Source organism: Geotrypetes seraphini, chromosome 1, assembly GCF_902459505.1.
Source record: "Geotrypetes seraphini chromosome 1, aGeoSer1.1, whole genome shotgun sequence".
Taxonomy (NCBI): Eukaryota; Metazoa; Chordata; class Amphibia; order Gymnophiona; family Dermophiidae; genus Geotrypetes; species Geotrypetes seraphini.
In genome coordinates this window covers 229,196,717-229,219,998 of record NC_047084.1, presented here as the reverse complement: position 1 = coordinate 229,219,998, position 23,282 = coordinate 229,196,717, and the positions used below count along the sequence as shown (strand labels likewise).

The window sequence follows — 23,282 nt, the reverse complement described above, 5'->3', positions numbered from 1 at the left end:
TGGTCTGGTTTCAGTGCTGAATCCAAAACTGAAATCAAAATTGGTTGGCCTCTAATGCAAATGATACTGAAGATATACCTCATTGGCGGCTTCATTTTTTTCTTCACTCCAGCATAAACTTTCAGTGAAGTGACAGTCAGGGCTTTCTCAGGTTTATTACTCTGGAAAGGAATAGATGAATCAAAATGTTGTATTAGACATTCTACTGTAGTATACATACTGAGGATTTAGAAGCAGATTTTAGAAAGGACATACAAATTAGAATTGAAACATCCAGATTGGGGAGTCTCAAGGTCTGCTAGTAATTTAGAACAGGATCTGTTCATGTAGAGCCTGTTCTGCAATACATTTACATACTGGTTAGATGCAGCAGGAGCACTCATTTTAGAATTCTACAGGCCTGATTCTGGAATGATGCCTGCAGCAGTAGGCGTCTGCAAAACGGGCATCTACCTTATATCAATCACCGGTAGGCACTGCATCCAGAATCACATCTATTTTTTGTACAGACGCCTTAAATGTAGGCCAGCATTTTACAGGCCTACATTTAGGGCTCCTTTTACTAAGCTTTGATAGCGTTTTTAGCATGCATAGAATTGCCGTGCGTGCTAAACCCACGCTACGCGGCTAGAACTTAATGCTAACTCAATGCTGGCGTTATGGTCAAGTGCGCGCTAAATCCGCTATCACAACCTAGTAAAAGGAGCCCTTAATGTATCCGAGTCATACCTACGGAAGCATCTAGGAATGCCTACTGATTCTTAAGGCCACTCTGGCGTAAGCCATGCCTAAGTAGCCTTAAGCACCCATAGATGTGCCTAGGTGCTTCCACAGGTACAAGTCAGATGCCTGAAATATAGGCCTGTAAAACGCTGGCCTACATTTACACTGTAGGCATTGTTTGCCACATACATTTTTTTTTTTTTTTACAAAAATGTGCATCCTGATTGGTCTGTTACACAGCGGTAGGATGCCTATCACCACCTACAATCGGGACGCCATTTTGAGAATCAGGCCCTAAATGTCTAAAACATCAACGCATCAGCATGGGCGCATAAACATTTATGTACCCATATATAGATGTTTATCTTATGAAATGGCAATATAAATATTTATGTGGCAGGGAAAAATAAACATTTATGTCAGCCATTTAATATATGGGGTCAATATTCAAAGCAACTTAACTGGCCAGAAATGGCTCCTGGCCAGTTAAATAATTTTTGGAAGGGCTGTCTGCTTATAACCAGTTAGTGCCACTGAACATCACTACAGACTGCTAAAATGAAACTCAGCTATTTTGTGGGCATTCCAGGAATGGAGTCGGCATGACAACTAATAATTCTGCCCCCCCTTTCAGACAGATAATGAAGGGAATAGACTTAGTAGATAAAGACAGGTTGTTCACCCTCTCCAAGGTAGGGAAAAAGAGAGGGCACTCTCTAAAGTTAAAAGGGGATAGATTCCGTACAAACGTAAGGAAGCTCTTCTTCACCCAGAGAGTGGTAGAATTCTGGAACACTCTTCCGGAGGCTGTTATAGGAGAAAACACCCTCCAGGGATTAAGACAAAGTTAGACAAGTTCCTGCTGAGCCAGAACGTACGCAGGTAAGGCTAGTCTCAGGGCACTGGTCTTTGACCTAAGGGCCGCCACGTGAGCAGACTGCTGGGCACGATGGACCACTGGTCTGACCCAGCAGCGGCAATTCTTATGTTCTTATGTTTACAAAGCTGCAGTACAAAGTTTATATTAAAATATTTCTATACTGCACATATAGCCAAAAAAGGATCAAAGCAGTTTACAATATAACTTAATCAAATGAAAAGAACTCCTTTAATAAAATGTTTCAGCACTAAAATAGAAAAGAAAGGAGAAAATAAAAGAACAAAATTTATAATACATCATATCTTATAGCATTCAATATTAACAGATAAATTAAAAATTGTTAATTGATAAAAATTAAATAGAAACACGACTGCAGTCCCAAAATTCATTTTAACCACTCACTAAAGCCATTTTTACCACAGCTTGAAAAGGGGTTGGGGTGGGTTTGGGAAACACAGGGGAGGAGGATAAAAGAGAGGAAAGAATGTTGGACCTGGAGGTAGAAGGGAGGGAGCAATGTTAAACCCAGTCTTGACTACACAGGTTACAGCATTTTTGGCCATTTTTAGTCCTAAAACTGCCCTTGACTTATACACGAGCCTATATGGTAAGGCTTTACACACATGGCTATAGATTTCTGGCATTTCTGAAGCATCAGCAGTGCACTGGAATAGAAAAAAATAAATAACCCTCACACCAATATTATAAAACATTCATGTTTTTTAAATTTTATTTTATTGCTTTAACTATTGTACGAGTGGCCTGCTGAAAAGTTCTCAACCCAACCAACAAAGTTCGGGCAGTCTCTGGCAAGGGCAATATAATTAGTCTAACAATTTTCCACTTTATTAGTTCCATATTTTTCTGACGGAATGAAAAAAGTACGAAAATCACTGGACTAATGTATAGCCCTCGATGAAGATTGCCCCAACTTTGTTGGTTGGGCTGAGAACTTTTCAGTGGTCCCTTGGATGCTACTTTGGGTACTTCCATGTAATTATAAGATTGCACTAATAATTAAGAACATATATTAATAAAATTAAAGTTTAAGGTGCTTTCAATTATATTCAGAGATGGATTCAAATATTTCTTATCTTCTGGACATGAATTGTCAGATATAACAGTAGTCCTGGATTCCCATCACTCTAAAGCAGTGTTCTAAATCCAGTCCTTAGGACATACCCAGCTAGTCAAGTTTTCAGGATATCCACAGTGAATATGCACTGCCTCCATCATATGCAAATCTATCTCATCAGTAAGTCAGATTCTTGAAACATGTTATCTTCCCAACTCAACTGAAGGTATGTTCAAGAAGAGAGCACATAAAGTGTTTCAAGTTTTTCCACAAGCTCAACACGAAGATATGCAACATTAGTACCAGCTCGTGGAAGGCTATTTCCTTGACAGAGGAAGCACTCTCTAAACTCTTTGAATGGTAACTGGAGGTGTGAAAAGAAGAGAAGCAGAACAAGCAAACCAATTCAGCAATCCAGTCACCCATCCTGCCTGCAAATACGAGTGAGCTGTAACAGAGAGTTTCAGTCGTGGATTGGCCTTATTAGCCATCTTCAAAACCATAAAGGATTGTCATGGAATACAATCATCCTGACTACGAAGGACAGATGATGACAATAATGGATCATCCAGAAAGTGATATGTGACAGAAAAAAAGGTAAAACATCCAGAATCTACTATATTATACTTATTCTCCATATTCATAACTCAATTTATTTTATTATTCTGTCTCCTATTCTTTTACATTAAAATGGTGTTCCTTTCTTTTTGCCTCATTTTTAATGTACATTACCTTGTTATTTTTCCAAGGAAAGGCAATTCACTAAGTTTTAATAAATCATAAACCATGAACCTGTGAACCTATAGGTAAAACAATGGATTCTATAAGAAAAAATGTTTTGGGCCAATATTCAAAGCAATTTAAGCAGGCAGGAGCTTAAATCACTTAGGGCTGCCCTACCACCAATATTCCACAGCACTTAACTGAGCAGTGACACTGAATATTGGCTCTGATTGGCTAACAAAAAAAAAGTGGAAAGGTAAGGGGTGGTACAGGGGGCAGTGTTGAGGAGGAGTCAAAAGTTGTGTGGGTTCCAACAAAATTCATTGCCAGCACCCATATAATTAAGCGGATGAATTTAGGACAGCTCAAAGGCTCTCTAAATTCAGGCACTTAGCTATGCAGGCTCCAGGTGAATATCGGTTGAGATTCGCATTAACAAAAAAAAAATTCCAGAGGCTTTCCATTTCCTCATCCTCCCTCTGACCGCATTCCTCCTCTTCTGGTACTGGGATTCCAAAATCCCTCTCCCTGTCACAGTACTCCAATTCCCCCATCCCACGCCTCCAACATGTAGGCAGGCTCCTTGGGTCTATCTGCAATCCCTAGTGCTCCATCAAGGGTGGTGGGGACAGAAGGAAGGCCCACATGCTCCTGGAGGCTGCCTTTCCAAAATGTCTGCCAGCATATAGTTACGTGCTCTTGCATATGTAAATGAAGCAAAAACAGCTATTGTGTAAGGGGGTGTGTAAATGGCATAACACATAATTGTAAGGGGGTGTACATATGGACAGAGCATGGGCGGTACATGAGTGTGTCCTATAAATGCATAGCTAAAAGAATACTGCAAGTTGTGCATGTTGCTTGCTGCAATTAGGCATGCCCATATATGCCTGTCATAGATCTGGGATAAATGGGAGTGACTATATTAAATTGCAGCAATGCAGGTTTGTCCTAATACTTTATAACTGAGTCTTAGTGCCCAGATGTCTTTTAGAATAGGCATCGACACCTAAGCACCTATTTATAGAATTACCCTCTATGTCTTCTGGAAGGTGATAGCACAGTGGACATTTATCAATTAAAAAATACATCACTTAGCAGTCATGAGGCAAGAACAGGATAACTGGTGTCACCCAAATTGTGATGAACCTGTAAAATATTCAAAGTGAAGTTCACACAGTCATATCACAGTATAAACTGCAGATACTGATCTTAAGCTAAGGGGTATGTCTGTTAATATGTATGTGTTACAGTGAGGATAAATTATAGCAATCTGCAGATCCTGGACACATGGCATAGCATTTTAAAGAATGAATATGATTCATGGAAACCTTGGCCCTTTTAGAATTAAAAATGCAGCTAAAGCTCTAATTAGAATTTTCTATTAAAATGAAAATTCATCTTATGCAATACAAGAAGAAAAATAAAAAAAATAAAAATTTAAATTGAATCAGGTTGGGCAGACTGAATGGACCATTCAGGTCTTTATCTGCCGTCATCTACTATGTTATGTTACTATGTTACATTTACCTATGCATAATACACTACTAAAGAGTATTCATAAATTATAGCCAATTAAAATATATAGCTATATACATTCCTTCATGTATACTTTGCATCTTTGAGAACAGTATACAGAGGCTAGGTAACACAGAAACATAGATAACAAATACAGAATTTATTAAAATTTATTGTGTTTTGCCCTCAAGCTGCGTCAGAGGTAAAAAAAAATAAAAATATATATATATATATATATATATATATCATATAATCACTGATATTTTCCAGGATCAAATTATCCAAAAATCTCTAACAGGTGATATTCAAAAAGCAAATCACTAAGGGCCCCTTTTACAAAGTCACAGTAGCGATTCCCAGTGCAGCGAATGTGACATAGCCCATAGGAACTGAATGGGCTGTGTCACATTTGCCATGTGGGAATCACTATCATGGCTTTGTAAGAAGGGCCCTCCATCCTAACCACACCTATTTTACAGATAGGTGTGGGCAGTTGCCTCACTACAGATGCCTACATCGCGCTTACCGAAATAGGCACCTACACAAAAATTGTTTTCTTTTTAATGGCTGTGTTCAATTAATAGCGCTGATTGAACCAATTAAAAAATTAAGTTAAGCACCAAGATTGGCTAAGCGTGCTGATCTAGGCATATGGTGGTTTGCCTTTCAAAAATAGGCATTTTCTTACTGCCGACTTTGGACGTCTAGCGCCATATGTCCCTCCACATTTACACAGTATATTCCTCATACCTTAAATGTTTCTGGACACATGTCTTCAGTGTGGTAATAGTTTAAATAATTTCTATAGCTACTTTGTTCTGTAAATATTTGATTTGGAATATATTCCTGTAACATTTTGAATACCTGTGTATCACAAAGCAACAGTATAGAGGCTGATCACATATCTTTCAGAAAACAGATTTTCAGTTTAACTAAAATATATTAGAGCCTCATCCTTTTATGAGTCTTATTAGAAACACCTTTAGTGGCATTAAGGAACAACCACAACACAAATACCCTATCTTGTGAAAATTGGATCTTGGAACACCTGGGAAGCAAAGGTTAAGATGATTTACATTGGTAAGCCTCTCAAGCTCTTGCTGAGGTGCTAATTAAGGCTATAATACACTAACTTATGCTTATATACCTGCAAATTTTTAACTGTTAGCACTCAGCAATTAAATGTTCCATTTGATAAGCAGAGATGGATAAAATAGTCTAATTGTTCTTCTCTGCTTCATATTACTTAAGATAGTTTGTAATCTTTCTTTAAAATACTGTACATGATTTACTCATGAATGCTTTAATGCTTTCACAGATAATATATATTAAGTTTTCTTCAATGAATGAGCACTCATATCCATATATTTTCTACAAAAAAAATGTCATTTTACAATTATGAAAAGATCAAGTGTGAGCTGGTGAAACTTTTTCATGCATAATTTCCTCTCTTTTGTTATTTGTTTTTCATTGTGTTCCATTTTATTTCATTTCAAAACAAATCACTGTATGTGGTTTCCTTCTCGGGTATAGATAGGGGGCTACTGCGCAGGTCCTGGACCTGTTGGGCCGCTGCGTGAGCGGACTGCTGGGCACGATGGACCTCGGGTCTGACCCAGTGGAGGCATTGCTTATGTTCTTATGTCCTAAGACTGCCCCATTTCTTAAAGTACATAATTTTACTGCATCTGTGCTGTGAAGTGGCTGTAATTAAAAAAAAAAAAAAAATTTTCCTCAGGGCATTGTATCAACATAGGTTATTTTTGCACATTTTGGATGCCAAGTTTGTGAGCAGAACAAGGAATGTTCCTCTGAGGAAGCAGCAAAACTGAACCATTTAGACAGAACCATCTAATTTTACCACAATGTCATGGCTCAATTAAATGTTGTGCATGTGATATTTACTTTTGTTTTTCAACTGAACAATGTTTACTGTTATTCTGCTTTAGAATGTGACTAGTTTAAGGAACACTCCTTATCTAGGCCCCCTTTTATCAAGCCGCGTTAGTGTTTTTTTTATCACCGGCCGCAGAAAGTAAAAGCTCCAACGCTCACAGAATTTAGCAGTGGCTAGTGATAAAAATCCCTAATTCAGCTTGATAAAAGGGGGCCTTAGTAAACTGAATTGAGCAGAGTTTTTTGATTTTTATTTTTAACTTGAGGTGTGTTTTTTTTCCAGAGAATTTTGAAGTGGAATATAACAAGTTTACAGAGAGTTACTTGTACTAAATGGTACTAGCGGTTTTTAGCATAAGCTGGTGAGGTAAATGCTCTGACGCTATTAGAATTCCTATGAAAGCTAAAGCATCTACCTCACCAGCTTATCTATAATGCCTTTTCAAAAATCCCAGCGTGAGTTTTTTATCTCCACTTAAAAAAAAAACCAAAAAACGGGGCACTAAGCCCTGGTACTGTAGTTAGCCAAGACAGATAAGGAAAGTACTTAGAGTACCTGAATGGAAACTGCTTTGGACAAAAGTAGTATATAAAAGAAGCATACATTATTACCTAATGCTCAATTTCTTCTTTATTGGGCAACAGATACACCCCCCTTTTACAAAAGCGTGCAAGAGGTTTTTAGCGCTTCCCAACGTACTGCTCTGTGTGCTGCTCTGACGCTCATTGCTTTGGTTTTAAGCAGTATATTCTCCACGATTCTCCACATACTTATTACTCCACGTATCTACTACCATAGGACTCTCAGGGACCCCTGAAGAAGACTATCTTGTCGAAACATGGACCGTGTTGGGTCCTATGTTTTCAGCGGACTAGTTCCTAAAGGTTTTTATGTGGATTATTTTATTTTTATGTGGACTACTCAATTATACTTTTGGAACTTTGAAATTTTCAATAAAGTCCATTTCAGGAACATCGTCACTCCACAGCACTTGCATAGTGCCAGAGGAGTTCATAAGATGTAACATGGATAAGCAATTTATCCAGGTGCATTTGGAAGTTCTTTTTGATCAAGCCTGTGGTACCCATAACGATCGGACATATTTATTTATCCTTCTGCCATATTTTCTTAGTCTCGGACTGCATTTCTTTTTTTTTATTAAATTGATTTTCAATGGCATACACAATTTCAAAAATAATCTTTAAAGAAAATTAATATCACTATAACATTTTATAGAAAAATAGTACATTTTTTAAAACTCTTTCTTTATAGTTTTTAATTTGTTTGCATCCCAACAAAATAATAGTTCAGTAAAACCTTGGATTGCAAGTAACTTGGTTTGCAAGTGTTTTGCACGACAAGTAAAACATTTTATTAAATTTTAACTTGATATACAAGCAATGTCTTGCAAAACAAGTTCATACAATATATACACATCACAACTGAGACGATGGTTCTTCTCTCTCTGACACTGCAGGAGTGTAGTGACTGTTCTAAATGAGCGAGGTCTTGCAATACAAGTGCGTATAGTATTTTGTATTAAAGTTTTTGGGTTGTGGAACAAATCATCTGAATTTCCATTGTATCTTATGGGGAAATTTGCTTTAATATACGAGTGTTTTGGATTACAAGCATGTTTTTGGAACGAATTATGCTCGTAAACCAATGTTTTAATGTATATATCCATAAAACAGTATATATTTTATATATATATATATATATAAAACAACAATATCCAGGCACTGTAATCCTCAAGAACATAAGCAATCAACAAGAATGTGCCAATCTACCCTCCCCGGAAGATAACCCCCCAACAAAGACAAAACTAGATGGCTAAAAAGAACATGCACACCACTGTTGAAATGCTTGCCATCACCTTTTAAAAAGTGGGATCTTGTTTTATTTAAGTGCAGTTATATAATACATTTCATACCAATTGTTCAATTTGTCCACCAGCCTCTCCACAGGAGAGCTAATTAGCTGCTTTCAGGCAGCTGCCAAAGTTAATTGTGCAGCTACCATCATCAGATGCAATAATATGTCCTCGCTTTCATCCATTCCAGGGATAGGGACAGTCAGTAGTGCCACCTCTGAAAAGACTGCAATGGTGCAACGTAAAATCAGAGATATAAAGCTGAAGGTCTCCTCCCAAAATCAGTGATCCATAAGACAGTCCTACCACATATGTATATACGAGCCAGGCATACCACACTTTCTCCAACACAATCTACCACCTGTTCTCTGGATCTTACATAACATCAATGGGATCACATACCACCTAAACATGACCTTATAACCATTCTTAATTATAACTGTGGAGAGCCCCAATGATTTTATACGCCCCATATCACTTCCCACTCCTCTCTAGAGAATTCTTTCCCAGATCCCTTTCCCAATCATCCATATACTTAAGAAGAGCCCTTCTCACTGTATTAAGGCACCCAAAGAGCTTTGCAGTCACCCCTTTCTGTAAAATTGATGCCAGCAATTGCTCAAAAACAGACTTCCCTTTAGATAAGTCACTAAGCACTCCTTTACTTTGCAGATAGTGTTTAAGTTGAAGATATGGGAACAGATCTCTAGACTATACTTTACTAGTTTCAAGTTTCAAGTTTCAAGTTTATTCAAAATTTGTTGAATCGCTTATTTAAATTTACTAAGCGATTTACAGAAACAAGAAAAATAATACAAATACAAGGTTAGTTAAACTTTAATACAATGTTAAAAAAAGAAAAAAAATAAAAAATAAAAAATAAAAATAAAAATTGAGTTAAAATTAAGTTAAAATTATACAGACTAACAGACACATAAGGAAAGAAGGGTAAAATTACATATGTATAATAAAATAAAAAGGTGTGAGGTAAAAGAACATGAGGTAAGGAAAAGAAGTAAGGAAAAAGATGGAATTATAAAAGATTAGGGAAATTGTTTTCATACATTATATGCATCCTTAAAAAGGAAACTTTTTAAGCTACTTTTAAACTGCTTTAAATCCTTTTCAGTTCTAAGATACAGGGGCAAATTATTCCATAATTGTGGGGCTATGACAGAAAATATATCAGTACGACGAGTTCCAATTATTTTTAGTGAAGGAACTGTTAAAAGATTTTGATTGGTTGATCTTAATGTGCGAGGGGTACAGTAAGGAATAAGTAGTCTGTTAATAAATTGAGGTTCGTTTGTGCTCAAAGTTTTAAAAACTAAAAGTAGTATTTTAAAAGTAAAACGATGAGAGATAGGGAGCCAATGAGATTTAATAAAAAGTGGTGTGACGTGGTCAAATTTTTTACAGTTATGTATTAATTTAATTGCTGTGTTTTGGACTATTTGGAGACGTCTTTTCTCTTTTTGAGAGATGTTAAATAATAATGCATTACAATAATCCATTTTTGAAATAATGAGTGAATGAATAAGTATTTTTAAAGATTTAGGTTCTAGAAATTTAGCGATTGATCTAATCATACGTAATCTAAAAAAAGATATTCTAATTATATTTGTAATATGTTCGTGAAAGGTTAATCCATCATCAATTGTGACTCCTAATATTTTTAGGGAGCTTACTTGGTTTATTTGTTCATTATCTAAAGTAAATGAAGAATCTAAGCGTATATCTTTTTTCCAGGGGAAAAAGAGTGCTTTGGATTTTTGAACATTTAAGGCTAACATGTTTGAGCTTAGCCATTTTTTAATTTCTCCTAGTTTATTGTTTATATCAGTTATTTCATTTATGTTGTCTGGATTCAATGGATGCAGTAATTGAATATCATCGGCATAGGTAAAAGTGGTGAATCCTATTGATTGACATATACAGAGAAGGGGGGAAAGAAAAATGTTGAACAATAGTGGTGACAATATCGATCCTTGCGGGATCCCATAACTAGTGGAATATGGATTAGAGACTGTATTATTAAAAGTAACTATAGAGGATCGTTCAGAAAGAAAAGAATGAAACCATTCAAGGACTTGACCACCGACACCAATTGATTTTAGTCTATCTAATAGTAATACATGGTCGATGGTATCAAAAGCTGCTGATAAATCTAAAGAAAAAAGAATTATTGAATTTTGGTGATCTAAATGGTAAATTATGTTAGTGGTTAGTCCTATCAGTGAATATTCAGTCGAATAATTTTTCCTAAAACCGGTTTGATGTGGGTGAAGAACATTGGTTGTTTCAACAAAGTTTGTTAGTTGTTCGAATACAAGCCGTTCGGTTAATTTTGCTAAAAAGGGGATATTGGCGATAGGTCGATAATTAGAGGCGTTTTCAGGTCCTATTTTATAATCTTTTATTATCGGAGTAATTGAAGCTTTTTTCCAGGCAGATGGTAATTGACCTGTTTCCAGACTTTTTCGGATGAGATTATGAATGTAAGATCCAAAGCATGGAAAAAATTTTTTCAAAATAGCTGGTGGGATAATTTCGTCTCGTGTACCTTTTAAATTAACTCTTGAAATGAGATGTTTTACTTCTTCTAAAGATGGGAGATTAAAAGAAAGACATTTAGCAGATGGTAAGAGATGGTCAGTAGTATCATGAGTGAATGCTTTAGATTTATTCAACGAAAATGAGTTCCGGATATTTTTTATTTTGTTATAAAAATTATCGGCAAGTTCTTGAGCAGTTATGTTAATGGCTGAATTTGAGTGAGAGTTTTTGGAGTTAGGGGCAAATGATTTGATAATAGAGAATAATATAGATGAGTTTTTTGTTTCCAAGATTTTTTTGGAATAATAGTTTTTTTTTGTGAGGTTTATTTTAGCTTTATAGAAAAGTGCATGTTCTCTATAAGATTGTAGATTAGCTGATGATTTATTTTGACGCCATTTTCGTTCTAATGATCTCAACTGTTTTTTCAGTAGTGTAAGTTCTTGTGAAAACCAAGGATTTGATAGTTTACTATACAGCATATTTACCATACTATGTCTACCATGCTAAAATCTCTCATACCATGTTTGCCATTCAATGTTTACTGTACCATGTCTTATCATTTTTGCCATGCCATGTTTCACTTTGTCAGCCATGCTTGTAATACTATCTTTGCAGTGCTATGTTCTGACATTCTACGCTCACCATCCTATGTCTCACATAGTAACTTAGCAAATGACGGCAGAGAAAGACCCGAGTGGTCCATCCATTCTGCCCAACCATACATGCTCCATAAATTAATTATTTAGTTTAAATGGTCTTTTTTTCTTAGATACCCAGAGCCCTGCCGGGTAGTGTGCTTAGGTTCCATCTACTGGAGTCTCCATCAAAGCTTACTCCAGCCCTTCTTAACCATCCCAGCCATCGAAGCCTATATATTATACATAGATTACACATTATGCATAGATTGTAAGTTTTAACTTTCATGATTTTTTATTTGGATATTATTTTTATTTGGAATAAACATTTTATTAACCATCTTTTTGTACATCGTTTTTGTAATTTATGTATCACCATGCTTTATTAACTGTTTACCATCTCTATCAGAAAATGGTTGCCTTGTTATTTTATACCATACGATGTCTGAGAGTGTGGTGCAGGGATTATAACTACAGTTGGTACCCCATTACTCCAGGTACATTGGATAGGTTGTGAGCCCACTGGGACAGATAGGGAAAAATGCTTGAGTACCTGAATAAATTAATGTAAACTGTTTTGAGCTCCTCTGGGAGAATGTAACAAAACATTGAGTAACTAAGCTTCATCCAAAGCAAGGCAAATCATAGGTTGCATACGCAGGAGTTTCGTCAGCCGTAAACCTGAAGTCATTATGCCACTATATAGATCCCTGGTGAGACCGCACCTGGAGTACTGTGTGATATTTTGGAAGCCACATTACCGCAAGGATGTACTGAGACTGGAATCGGTCCAGAGAATGGCCACCAGGATGGTCTCGGGACTCAAGGAGCTCCCATACGAGGAGCGGTTAGGGAAGTTGCAGCTCTACTCACTCGAGGAACGTAGAGAGAGGGGAGATATGATCGAGACATTCAAGTACCTCACTGGTCGCATCGAAGTGGAAGAGGATATCTTCTTTTTCAAGGGTCCCGCGGCAACAAGGGGACATTAGTGGAAAATCAGGGGCGGGAAACTGCACGGTGACACTAGGAAGTTCTTCTTCACAGAAAGGGTGGTTGATCGCTGGAATAGTCTTCCACTTCAGGTTATTGAGGCCAGAAGCGTGCCAGATTTTAAGGCCAAATGGGACAAACATGTGGGATCTATCCGCAAAGATAGATAGGGAGGGTCATTGGAGTGGGCAGACTTGATGGGCCGTGGCCCTTATCTGCCGTCTATTTCTATGTTTCTATGTTTCTAACTAAAGGCTTCATTTACAAAGCTGCGCTAATGGTTTTTGCGCGCGCTAGATGCTAATACCTCCATTGAGCTGGCGTTAGTTTTTGGCACGTAGCGCGGGATTAGCGCGCGCTAAAAATGCTAGCGCACCTTAGTAAAATGAGCCCTAAATGTATGTTTGTTGTAATCTGCCTTGGTAGAATAGAAACAATAAACTATAGAAAGTAAAGAAATACAGGAAACAAACAAAAAAAATCACTATGGGCTCCTTTTACAAAGGCATGCTAGCGTTTTTAAGCACATGCACAAGATTAGTGCGCGCTATAGCACACACTAGCTGAAAAATTACCGCCTCGGCTAGTGCGTGCGGCATTTTAGCGCAAGCTAAAACCTCTAGTGCGCCTTTGTAAAAGGAGCCCTATGTCTAGCTATACAAATAAAAGATTGTTGTTACCATGTTAGGTACCTGCAAACTGCAAAAGTGTCTCTTCATCAGGTAAGCATAGTCAGAATCTCTTGAAGTAAAGAAAACTAGCATCATTGGGAGAGGAACTCAAGTATAAGTTAACTGTCCATTTTGAGAAGAAAAACACAAGCAAAAATATATAGCTCCATGATCAGATTTTCTTTTGCTTTATATCTTATGAATAGATTTTAATTCAATTTATTTCAAATGGAAAATTATACTTGCTTAACTATCCCATAAGAACATAAGAATAGCCTTACTAGGTCAGACCAATGGTTCATCAAGCCCTTTAGCCCACAGCATTCAGCGCGCCAGCCTGTGCTAAAAAAACGCTATCGTGCTTTTGTAAAAAGGGATTGGGGGATATGAAACTATTAATCACACAAATCTAAAGATCTGAAGCTTTGTTGTGATTTCTTGGTTAGGTATAATTATAGCATATTTAAAATATTCATTTCTCCTAAATTACTCTTTTTATTCAATTCCAAGAAATGTTTTGCTATAGTATATCTGGCAAAAAAAGACTTTTAATACATTTTGAGCTACTTTCTTTTACCCAAACAATTAGGGGTATGGGCCTATTTAACCTAAACTGGTACTACTGGACCGCTTGCCTTAGGGTAGTTCATTGCTTGATTAATCCTCTTAGATCCACTGGGTGCATTTAGAAGAATCCTTAGTATAACCTTGTACATTATTGACCAAGTTCAGTTAAATAAGCATCCCTTTATATCATCAGTGTTATATAGCTGGAAGAGAATTTGTACTTTACAGAAAACCTCTTATCGCTTTTCCCCAATTACTCGTATCCCAGCCACTCAGATGACTAGGAATTTAAATCTCTCAACAGATTTAGTTTACTTCCCTATGTCTAGACCCTTCCATAATAGACATTTTCGAGCAATGGATAATTTGCAAAATTCTGCTGATTTGAGGCTTTCTTTTTATCAATACTTCCAAATTCAACATTATTTCAGTAAGGACCTGTTTTACAAAGGTGCGCTAGTAGTTGCCGCGTGGCAACAGCCCCGAAGCCCGTAGAGATTTAAAGGGCTTCAGGGCTGTTGCCGCGCGCCAGCCACTAGCACGGCTTTGTAAAACAGGCCCTAAGAATGTAACTATTGACCAACTTATTTGCTCATTAAACCTTATTTGCTCAGAAACCTTATTTGTCTGCCTCTCTTTTAAAAATCTGATATCTCCTCTTTTTAAAAGTATTTTTCATACTCTCTCTAAATGTCATTTAAACTATATGGTTAAATGGTAACATCATTTTTGGCCTGAAGTATGGAATTATAATTTTAAATGCTCTCTCTCTGTATCTTTGATGAAGATTCTTTTTGGCACTTTTCTCACTCTTCAGGATATTAATAACATAACATAAGATAAGAATATATTTCTAGACTGCCATTACCGTAAAGTTCAATGCGGTTTACAAAAGACTAGCTACGATACATAAATCAAAATGAAAAATATATTAGTATTAAGAGCTAAGAATTTTAATAAACAAAAATTTGAAAAGAGAGGGTTTTATCATGGCACCCCTAAATATCCTCTCTGTGTTGGAGAGACTATAAATCTTTAGGTACTCTCCTACATATGTGGTGGGAAAGTCCCTTTATTCAATAATTTTGGTTTATGATTCTAGACCATATTAGCAAAATTATAGGTCAATGGATCTGTGAGGGAATAAGGGGTTCTCCTTTACTAAGGCTGCAATCATACCACTGGGCATCAGAGGGCGCTAGCTCAAAAGGGGGTGAGCTACATGTTCTGGAATGTATTGAGCTCTGCAGCTCAGAAATGAGCCACAAAAAGGGAAGTAATGCAATCTTGCTGAGTCAGAGGGGTGGGACTCAGGCAGGGAGGAGGATATATGCCCTAGTATGAAGTGGTTTTGGAGAGGTCCCAGAGAGAGAGGCTGCTGAGGAAGAGATTTCCCTGCGTGGAGAAGTCTCAGAGAGAGACTTCCTTAGCCATTGGTTGGAGCAGAGCCCTGGGAAGAAAGAGAGTAAGCGAAAGACTGTCAAGGTGAGACGGTTGATGAGTGGATTGCTTATTGGGTGGGTAAGATATATCATCTTATGCTGAATAAACTACAAAGAATAGTGTCTTTGAGCATGATAAAGGCTAAATACCATAATAGTTAGACTTCGTAAAGCACATGAATATAAGAGCCTCAGTCTGTGGAAATATTGATGTCCTTGTGCTGAATTAAGTGTTTACTTTGAACCCTGAGTCTGTGAAAAAACAAGAGCTATGCACAAATAAAAGCTTTTGTTGCAACTTCTAAAGTGGTTATACTGTGAATGTTTGGGTGAATGTGCACAGGGTTCCAGGAAAACTCCAACTGGACTCTGCAAAAGGATCCAATTAGATCCATTTTTAATATTATTTGGAATATCCACCCTTCACATTAAAGACATAATTCATAATGGTTTACATGAATTGATTCAGGTACTCATGCATTTTTCCTTGTCTGTCCCAGCGGGCTCACAATCTATCTAATGTACCTGGGGCAATGGGGGGATTAAGTGACTTGCCCAGGGTCACAAGGAGCAGCATGGGTTTGAACCCACAACCTCAGGGTGCCAAGGCTGTAGCTTTAACCACTGCACCACACATAAGGACATAAGCAGTGCCTCTGCTGGGTCAGACCAGAGGTCCAGTCCGCTCGTGCGGCGACCCATTCAGGTCAAGGACCTGCATAGTAATTCTCTATCAGTAACCCTCAATCCATTTTTTCCTGCAGGAAATCATCCACTCCTCTATCTATACCAGTGGTCTCAAACATGCGGCCCGGGGGCCACATGCTGCCCGCCAGGTACTATTTTGAGGCCCTCGGTATGCTTATCATAATCACAAAAGTAAAATAAAACAGTTTCTTTGATCATAAGTCTCTTTAGCTATAAATGACAATATTATTATTAAGGCTTAGCTAAAAGGAAAGATTGATAAACTATAAAGGGTTTTACCTCATGCAAAATTGTCATTTCTTTAATAAAATATTAACTATTTTTTCTAAGGCCCTCCAAGTACCTACAAATACAAAATGTGGCCCTGCAAAGAGTTTGAGTTTGAGACCACTGATTTATACCCTATACTCCCACTTACCTTGCTAGTACTCATTGCCAAATATGTGTGGCTCAGAGATGGCACCAATTTTCTTTACTTTCTAAATGTCATATATCTGGTATGGAAAAGCTCAGCTGGTTTATGAAACATAAACCATGGAGATACTTTTGATTTTACATTTTTATAGCACCTCTAATAAAGGTATTTGAGTAATGGACCTCTGATGAAGGCATTTCTACAAGCCAAAACAGACCATATAAAGTCCAACTTTCATGTCCATTCTACTGCTCACCATTTGCCAGCTGATTTGATATACTGCATTTGTGAATTTATATACACATAGATGACCATTTGATTTGTATACAAACTGGTATACATCTGGGACTACTTGTTGTTTTCATAAGTTGTGTTTATTTTATTGACTTTTAATTGTTGTGTTTTTACAGTTTTATGTGGATAATAAACCTGAGAGTTTCCAAATCATCAACTCCACTTTGCCGGCTTTTGTTTGCCGGGATTTGCTTATGGTTAGCTCTCAGGTGAAGCAGCTGCAGGCAAAAAGTGGATTCAAGAACAAACAGAACAAATGTGCAGCCTGCCAGAAAGAACACAAATCCACAAAGCTAAACAAGCTCTTGCTGGCAGTTTTCTTTTTCCAGGTCTGTGAGGAGAGAGAGCATCTTGCCTGCCCCAGTCAGCAGCGGGGCCAGTTGAGGGGAGGGGAGCTGAGTTCTGTCCTCTCTGCTCCAGTCAGAGCAGTTCAATCAAAGCTTTTAGAGCTTCCCCCTGAATCCCCTGCGGGTGGGCCACTTTTGCTTGCTGGAATTTAATTAGTTGAGCAGGCAGCAGGAGAGGCTGTCTGCTCAACCAATTAAAATAAGAGTAGGGCCATCAGGGCATTCAGGAGGCTGGGTGAAACCCCCAGCAAGTCATGCTTTTTCTTTTGTTTACTTTTTTGCTGATGCATTATGATTGGTTCAGCAGGCAGCCTGTTCAACCAATCAAACTGCATCAAGCAAAAAGTAAAAACAAAAAAAAACAAAACATAGCTGCAGTGCTGGGTATTCACTGAAGGCCCTGATTTCCCACATGTCACAATCACTGTTAGTATGAAGAAAGAGTGAGCAAACCTCATGATTTATAGTCTGAGCCACGCCTAAACGCTCCCACTGATAAAAACTCAAACTGGTTTGTTCCTCTCCATTTGGAAGCTTCTCAACACCTTTAAAACTTAGGGCTCCTTTTACTAAGGTACGCTAGCATTTTTAGCACGCGTAAACCCTGCGCTAAATGAAAAATACTAATGCAAGCTCTATGGAAGAGTTAGCATCTAGCGCGTGCGACATTGTAGCACGCGCTAGAACTGCTAGCGCACCTTAGTAAAAGGAGCTCTTAATGTTTTTCTAATTTGGCTTTGTTGTTGGTCTGAAAATTGCTTGGCAAATCAACATTCACACTATAAATAAAGTATATTTTGCTTTAGATTTATTGTTATCCTTTGCCACATTTGTTATATTTTGGGTTATGTTTTATTGCTTGTGCACCACCTTGGTGTGATTTATAGTCAAGAAAGGCTGCCTATAAATATTTAAATTAAATACAATTTTAATTTATTTTCTTGAATTCTTACTCAAAAATAGCATAAATATGTAAATACCTTCATGTCCTTAAAAAGAAACAATTTTCCTTCTTGCAAGACAAAATATCGCTCCTGAAATTTATTGCCAGACAGGAATTTAGATGGTTCTTCTTTGTATTTCAAATAGCCTGCTTTCCCACCATCTGCTGTACTGTTATCTGTTGTGAACAGAAAAAAAAGGGAGGGGGCACATTTGTTATTGCATTTTTAGCTAGAAGATTGTGTTAGTTAATTGTATGTTAGAAGATTAAAAAATCAGCAGGTACACTGCAATGGGTTAGATTTGCCAAAGAGAACTAACTATATGCAAACATGCATTAAACACAGAAACAAACATTAGAGTACATTATTTACTGTCAGCATCATTTTATATAGGGAGACCTTGAACCAAGACTAAAATCAGCCTGGCTTTCATCCCATAAATTATTATTATTATTATTATTATTATTAATTCTTTATTGATTTTTAATAAAAAAACAGTGCCATACAAATGAAAGAACAAAAGATGTTCCACATATTACACTATTATCTATACAGGTAACATAAATATCATTCAATAATTTCATTTTCCTGCATATAATAATATCATAATGTATCCTAATATACAATACAAATAAAGAATAAAGTTATCCAAATATCAATATTTATTCCCCTCCCTCCAACCCCCCTGGATGTGTAAAGATAAATAAACCAAAGAAAAGAAGAGATATGATGAAAATACATTATTATGTTTTTACAAATTTAGTCAATGGGCTCCAAATTTTATTAAATACCTCACTAAAACTCCTACATGCTGTTCAAAGTGAATTCCCAATTGTTCAGTTACCACCTTCTCGGAAATTTTGGCAAGGAGAGTCAAGTTAGCTAATGGCTTATAGTTGTTTAATTATCCTGCTTTAAACTGTCTGGAAAATACCCTTAAAATAGGGATGCATTGTTTCTAGCAACCTACTTAAAATATCCACTGGGTTATTAAATAATTAAAAAGTTACGGAGATGAAAATTTCCCAAGATATTCTGTGAATTAAATAAAGTCAGTGGAACAAAAAGTCCATAACATGTTTGTTTTTTTATTGCTCACATCTGTTCATAATATGGGCATTTGAATCTCTCCATCAACTCTCAGACATGCAAACACACCAACACAATTCTGGTGGCAAAATTAAAGGCCACAACTTTATTAACCCACAGGCTCAACACACTTACAATAATCAAAGAATCAGATTAACAGATTAGATTACCCCTTTCCTCATTTTCCTCCACCTACCAATCCAATACCCTTTCAAAGTTCCAGCTGTACTCCATCCTTCACCCCCATCTTTAAGCTGGTCGGTACTGTTTTTAGTGGACGTTTAAGTTCAATTCCCCTAATACAAAAAAAATGTCAGTGTTCCCTTGGAAGCTCGAGTGCCACTGAGCTCCAGTCCTTTACTCACAGTGATGTAGTCCATGAACTTTAACCCCATTCATTATAACACATATACTTTTTACGTTACATCATTAGGGCTCCTTTTACTAAGCTGCGCTAGCAGTTTTAGTGCGTGCTTAGCGTGCGCTAAATTGCCGTGTGCACTAGCCGCTAATGCCACCATTGAGCTGGCGTTAGTTTTTGGCGCGTATCACGTGGTTAGCGTGCACTAAAAACGCTACCGCAGCTTAGTAAAAGGAGCTCTTAGTGCTCAAAAGTCATTCCTTACCTTACATGGGCATCACTATCTTAAGTCAGGGGTATAGTTATCAATGTGGACTACCATTAAGATGTGTTATTGTACACTAAGGCCTTCTTTTACTAAGATGCGCTAACCGATTAGCGTACGCTAAACGCAAACGCATGTATGTTAGTCTATGGCCGTGTTAGCGATTAGCGTGTGCCTTAGTAAAAAAGGGGGTAACTTGTGCCTTTTACGCAGCGAGACCTAGTTACTAATAACTTGGGTTAACAGTAAAATAACACATCTTAAGCGTAATGCGTCCATAGACTAACATGCACGCGTTAGCGTTTAGCATGTGCTAATCGGTTAGCGCACCTTAGGGCTCCTTTTACGAAGCCGCGTCAGCAGCTTTATCGCACGCACCTTTTTAGCGCGCGCAAACCCCCACGCTAGCCGAAAAACTACCGCCTGCTCAAGAGGAGGCGGTAGCGGCTAACGCAGCCGGCAAATTAGCACGCGCTATTATTACGCATGTTAAACTGCTAACGCGGCTTCGTAAAAGGAGCCCTTAGTACAAGAGGGCCTTAGTGTAAAATAACAGATCTTAATGGAGGAAAGGCCTAGTGGTTAGAGCTACTGCTTCAGCACCCTGAGGTTGTGAGTTCAATCCCAGCTTGCTTCCTGTCACTATGGGTGTCACTTAACCCTCCACTGCCCCAGGTAACACAGTTAGCTTGTGAGCCTGTTGGGACAAATAGGGGAAATACTTAAGAATACCTGATTACTATTCAATGTATTATAAATTGCTTTGGGTAATCTCTTTATGTAAAGGCAGATAATAAATCATTTTAAAAAGTAATTAGGCAGCTATTTGGATAACACTGTTAAATACTGGCTTTACTTAAATCTATATATATAAAATCGGAGGTATGTATGTGTGTATGTATGTGTGTGTGTGTGTGTGTATGTGCCGCGATCACGCAAAAACGGCTTGACCGATTTGAACGAAACTTGGTATGCAGATCCCTCACTACCTGGGATGATATGTTCTGGGGGTCTCGCGGCCCACCTGCACACGTGGGCGGAGCTACAAACAGAAAATCAGATTTCACCCATTCATGTCAATGGAAAAAATGTAAAAAGCTGCCATTCTCACAGTAATTCCAATTACCTGGGGTGATATGTTCTGGGGGTCTCACGGCCCACCTGCACACGTGGGCAGAGCTACAAACAGAACATCAGATTTCACCCATTCATGTCAATGGAAAAAAAGTAAAAAGCTGCCATTCTCACAGTAATTCAAAAACGGCTTGACCGATTTGAACGAAACTTGGTATGCAGATCCCTCACTACCTGGGGTGATATGTTCTGGGGGTCTCTCGGCCCACAACTCTATGTTGCTTGCTCAAGGGTGGGTTCACCCAACAATTTATATGTTCTTGCTCCTGGAGGTGAAACTAAAAATGTTGTTTATAATCACGTTTTGCGTTAGTTGTATTGTATTCATTTTGTCAAATATTTCACATTATAATTTGAATATTGTACTTTTTATTAAGCTGTAAAAAAATAATTTCATTCACCACTATAAAGTATCTTTATTTGAATCCATTTACATTTTTATTGCTATAATTAAATACCCGTGCAACGCCGGGGCATCAGCTATATATATATATAAAATCGGATGTATGTATGTATGTTCCAGCATAACTCCGAAACGCATGGATAGATTTCAACCAAACTTGGTATACATATCATTTGCTATCTGGGAAAAATACTGTGGGGGTGGGAAGGGGATGACATGTAAAGACTCATCGAAAAAGACAGATATTGCTTTGACCAATGGTGTGAAGCTTGGGGAATGATGTCACACAGTCAGAATGATGTCACAGTCAACAGTATATAAGGAAGTGCCGCTGTGGTGTGGTGTGGTTAAGCCGAAACTGAAAATTTGTGTGATGTTAATCCTCAAGTGAATGTTCCTGAAGGGAATTTATATCCAAGCAACGCCGGGTGATCAGCTAGTAACTTATAAAATATAACTATTCTAAATTAAATATATTAAAAATATATTTTTTACTGGTTTAAACCCCAAATGCTCAGAGATGTGTATCCCTGCCAATTTTTTTTTTTCTTTTTTGAAAGGAGGACTAGCTTGCAAGGTTTTTCCAGTCAGCTGGGAAGATCGCTATGACAGTCTAACGCTAGCCTTTTAAAAATGATGTTAGCGTGATGCGGTGCCGGAGATGGCATGCACACATAACATTTAACAACTGATGGCGGCTTGTGCCATCCGTTACACATCTCAAAAATCAAGAAGACACCTCACACATATTCTTCTTAATGGCAGATACTCTCCCAACACGATTGCCTCTCATCTGTTCCACAATGGTAGGTTTTAAACAATTATAACTAAGATGTAATATGTTTTGATTACAGATTAACCATTCATCAGAGTGCATGCACCACGCCACTGTTTCATAGAAGCGGGACATCATTTATTTTGTGGGTACATTGAGATAGACTGTGAAATGTGGTCCACGCCGGGACCTTTAAGTTTCTTTAAGAGCTAAGTGGTTTTGTTTGATAAATTTGACAGTCAACGAGTAAATCTTTAGAAAAGCACATTTGAGGGTTTGATATTTTGAATCAATATACACTTTTGATATTTTATTTTACCACAACTGCTATGATTTGGTGGTGGGTCCCACTAAAGGAGCCATGTCTCTTTGCGGGGCTACACATCTCTGAGCAAAATATATTTTTGATATATTTAATTTAGAATAATTATATTTTATAAGAGATCTCTTCAATATTTCATGCAGTTAATTTTGGATCTCTATTCCTCACAATATTGTTAGTTCCTTGTTCTTTTCCTAAGTTGACTTTGCACTTAAATAACTCCTGTCGGCCTCCTTGTGCTCAGATATTCAGTGCTGATACTTGAATAGTATTCGGCATTAAGGGGTCCTTTTACTAAGGTGCACTAGTGTGTCTTAGCATGCGCGCTAAATGCTTATGTGTGCTAGCACGTCCATAGGATATAATGGACGCGTTAGCATTTAGCGTGCACTAAGACGCACTAGCGCGCCTTAGTAAAAGAATCCCTTAATATCTGGGCACAGGTTAGCCAGTGTTTAACAAAGAACTGACCACTGCAAGCTGAATATCACCCCATAATTTCTTCTATCTCTAGAGTAAACCAGGGAAACCTACCGTATTTTTCGCTCCATAAGACACACTTTTTTTTCCACCCAAAAGTGGGTGGAAATCTCAGTGCATCTTATGATACAAAATTTTTACCCCCCCACCGCACAGTTGCACAATCTCCCCTCCCTGTGCAGCCACACC

The 23,282-nt window shown here is 37.6% G+C and overlaps 1 protein-coding gene across 9 annotated transcripts in view; it reads right to left on the bottom strand.

Moving 5' to 3' along the window:
- Positions 1-23,282, bottom strand: part of ARAP2 (ArfGAP with RhoGAP domain, ankyrin repeat and PH domain 2) — a 402,332-nt gene that overhangs the window by 45,616 nt on the left and 333,434 nt on the right. For all 9 annotated transcript variants that reach the window (XM_033947679.1, XM_033947686.1, XM_033947705.1 and 6 more), the window contains 2 exons: positions 18,301-18,440; positions 79-161 (listed from right to left, as the gene is read on the bottom strand). In XM_033947679.1, the coding sequence (XP_033803570.1) occupies positions 79-161; positions 18,301-18,440 (223 nt within the window). The remainder of the gene's footprint in view (positions 1-78; positions 162-18,300; positions 18,441-23,282) is intronic.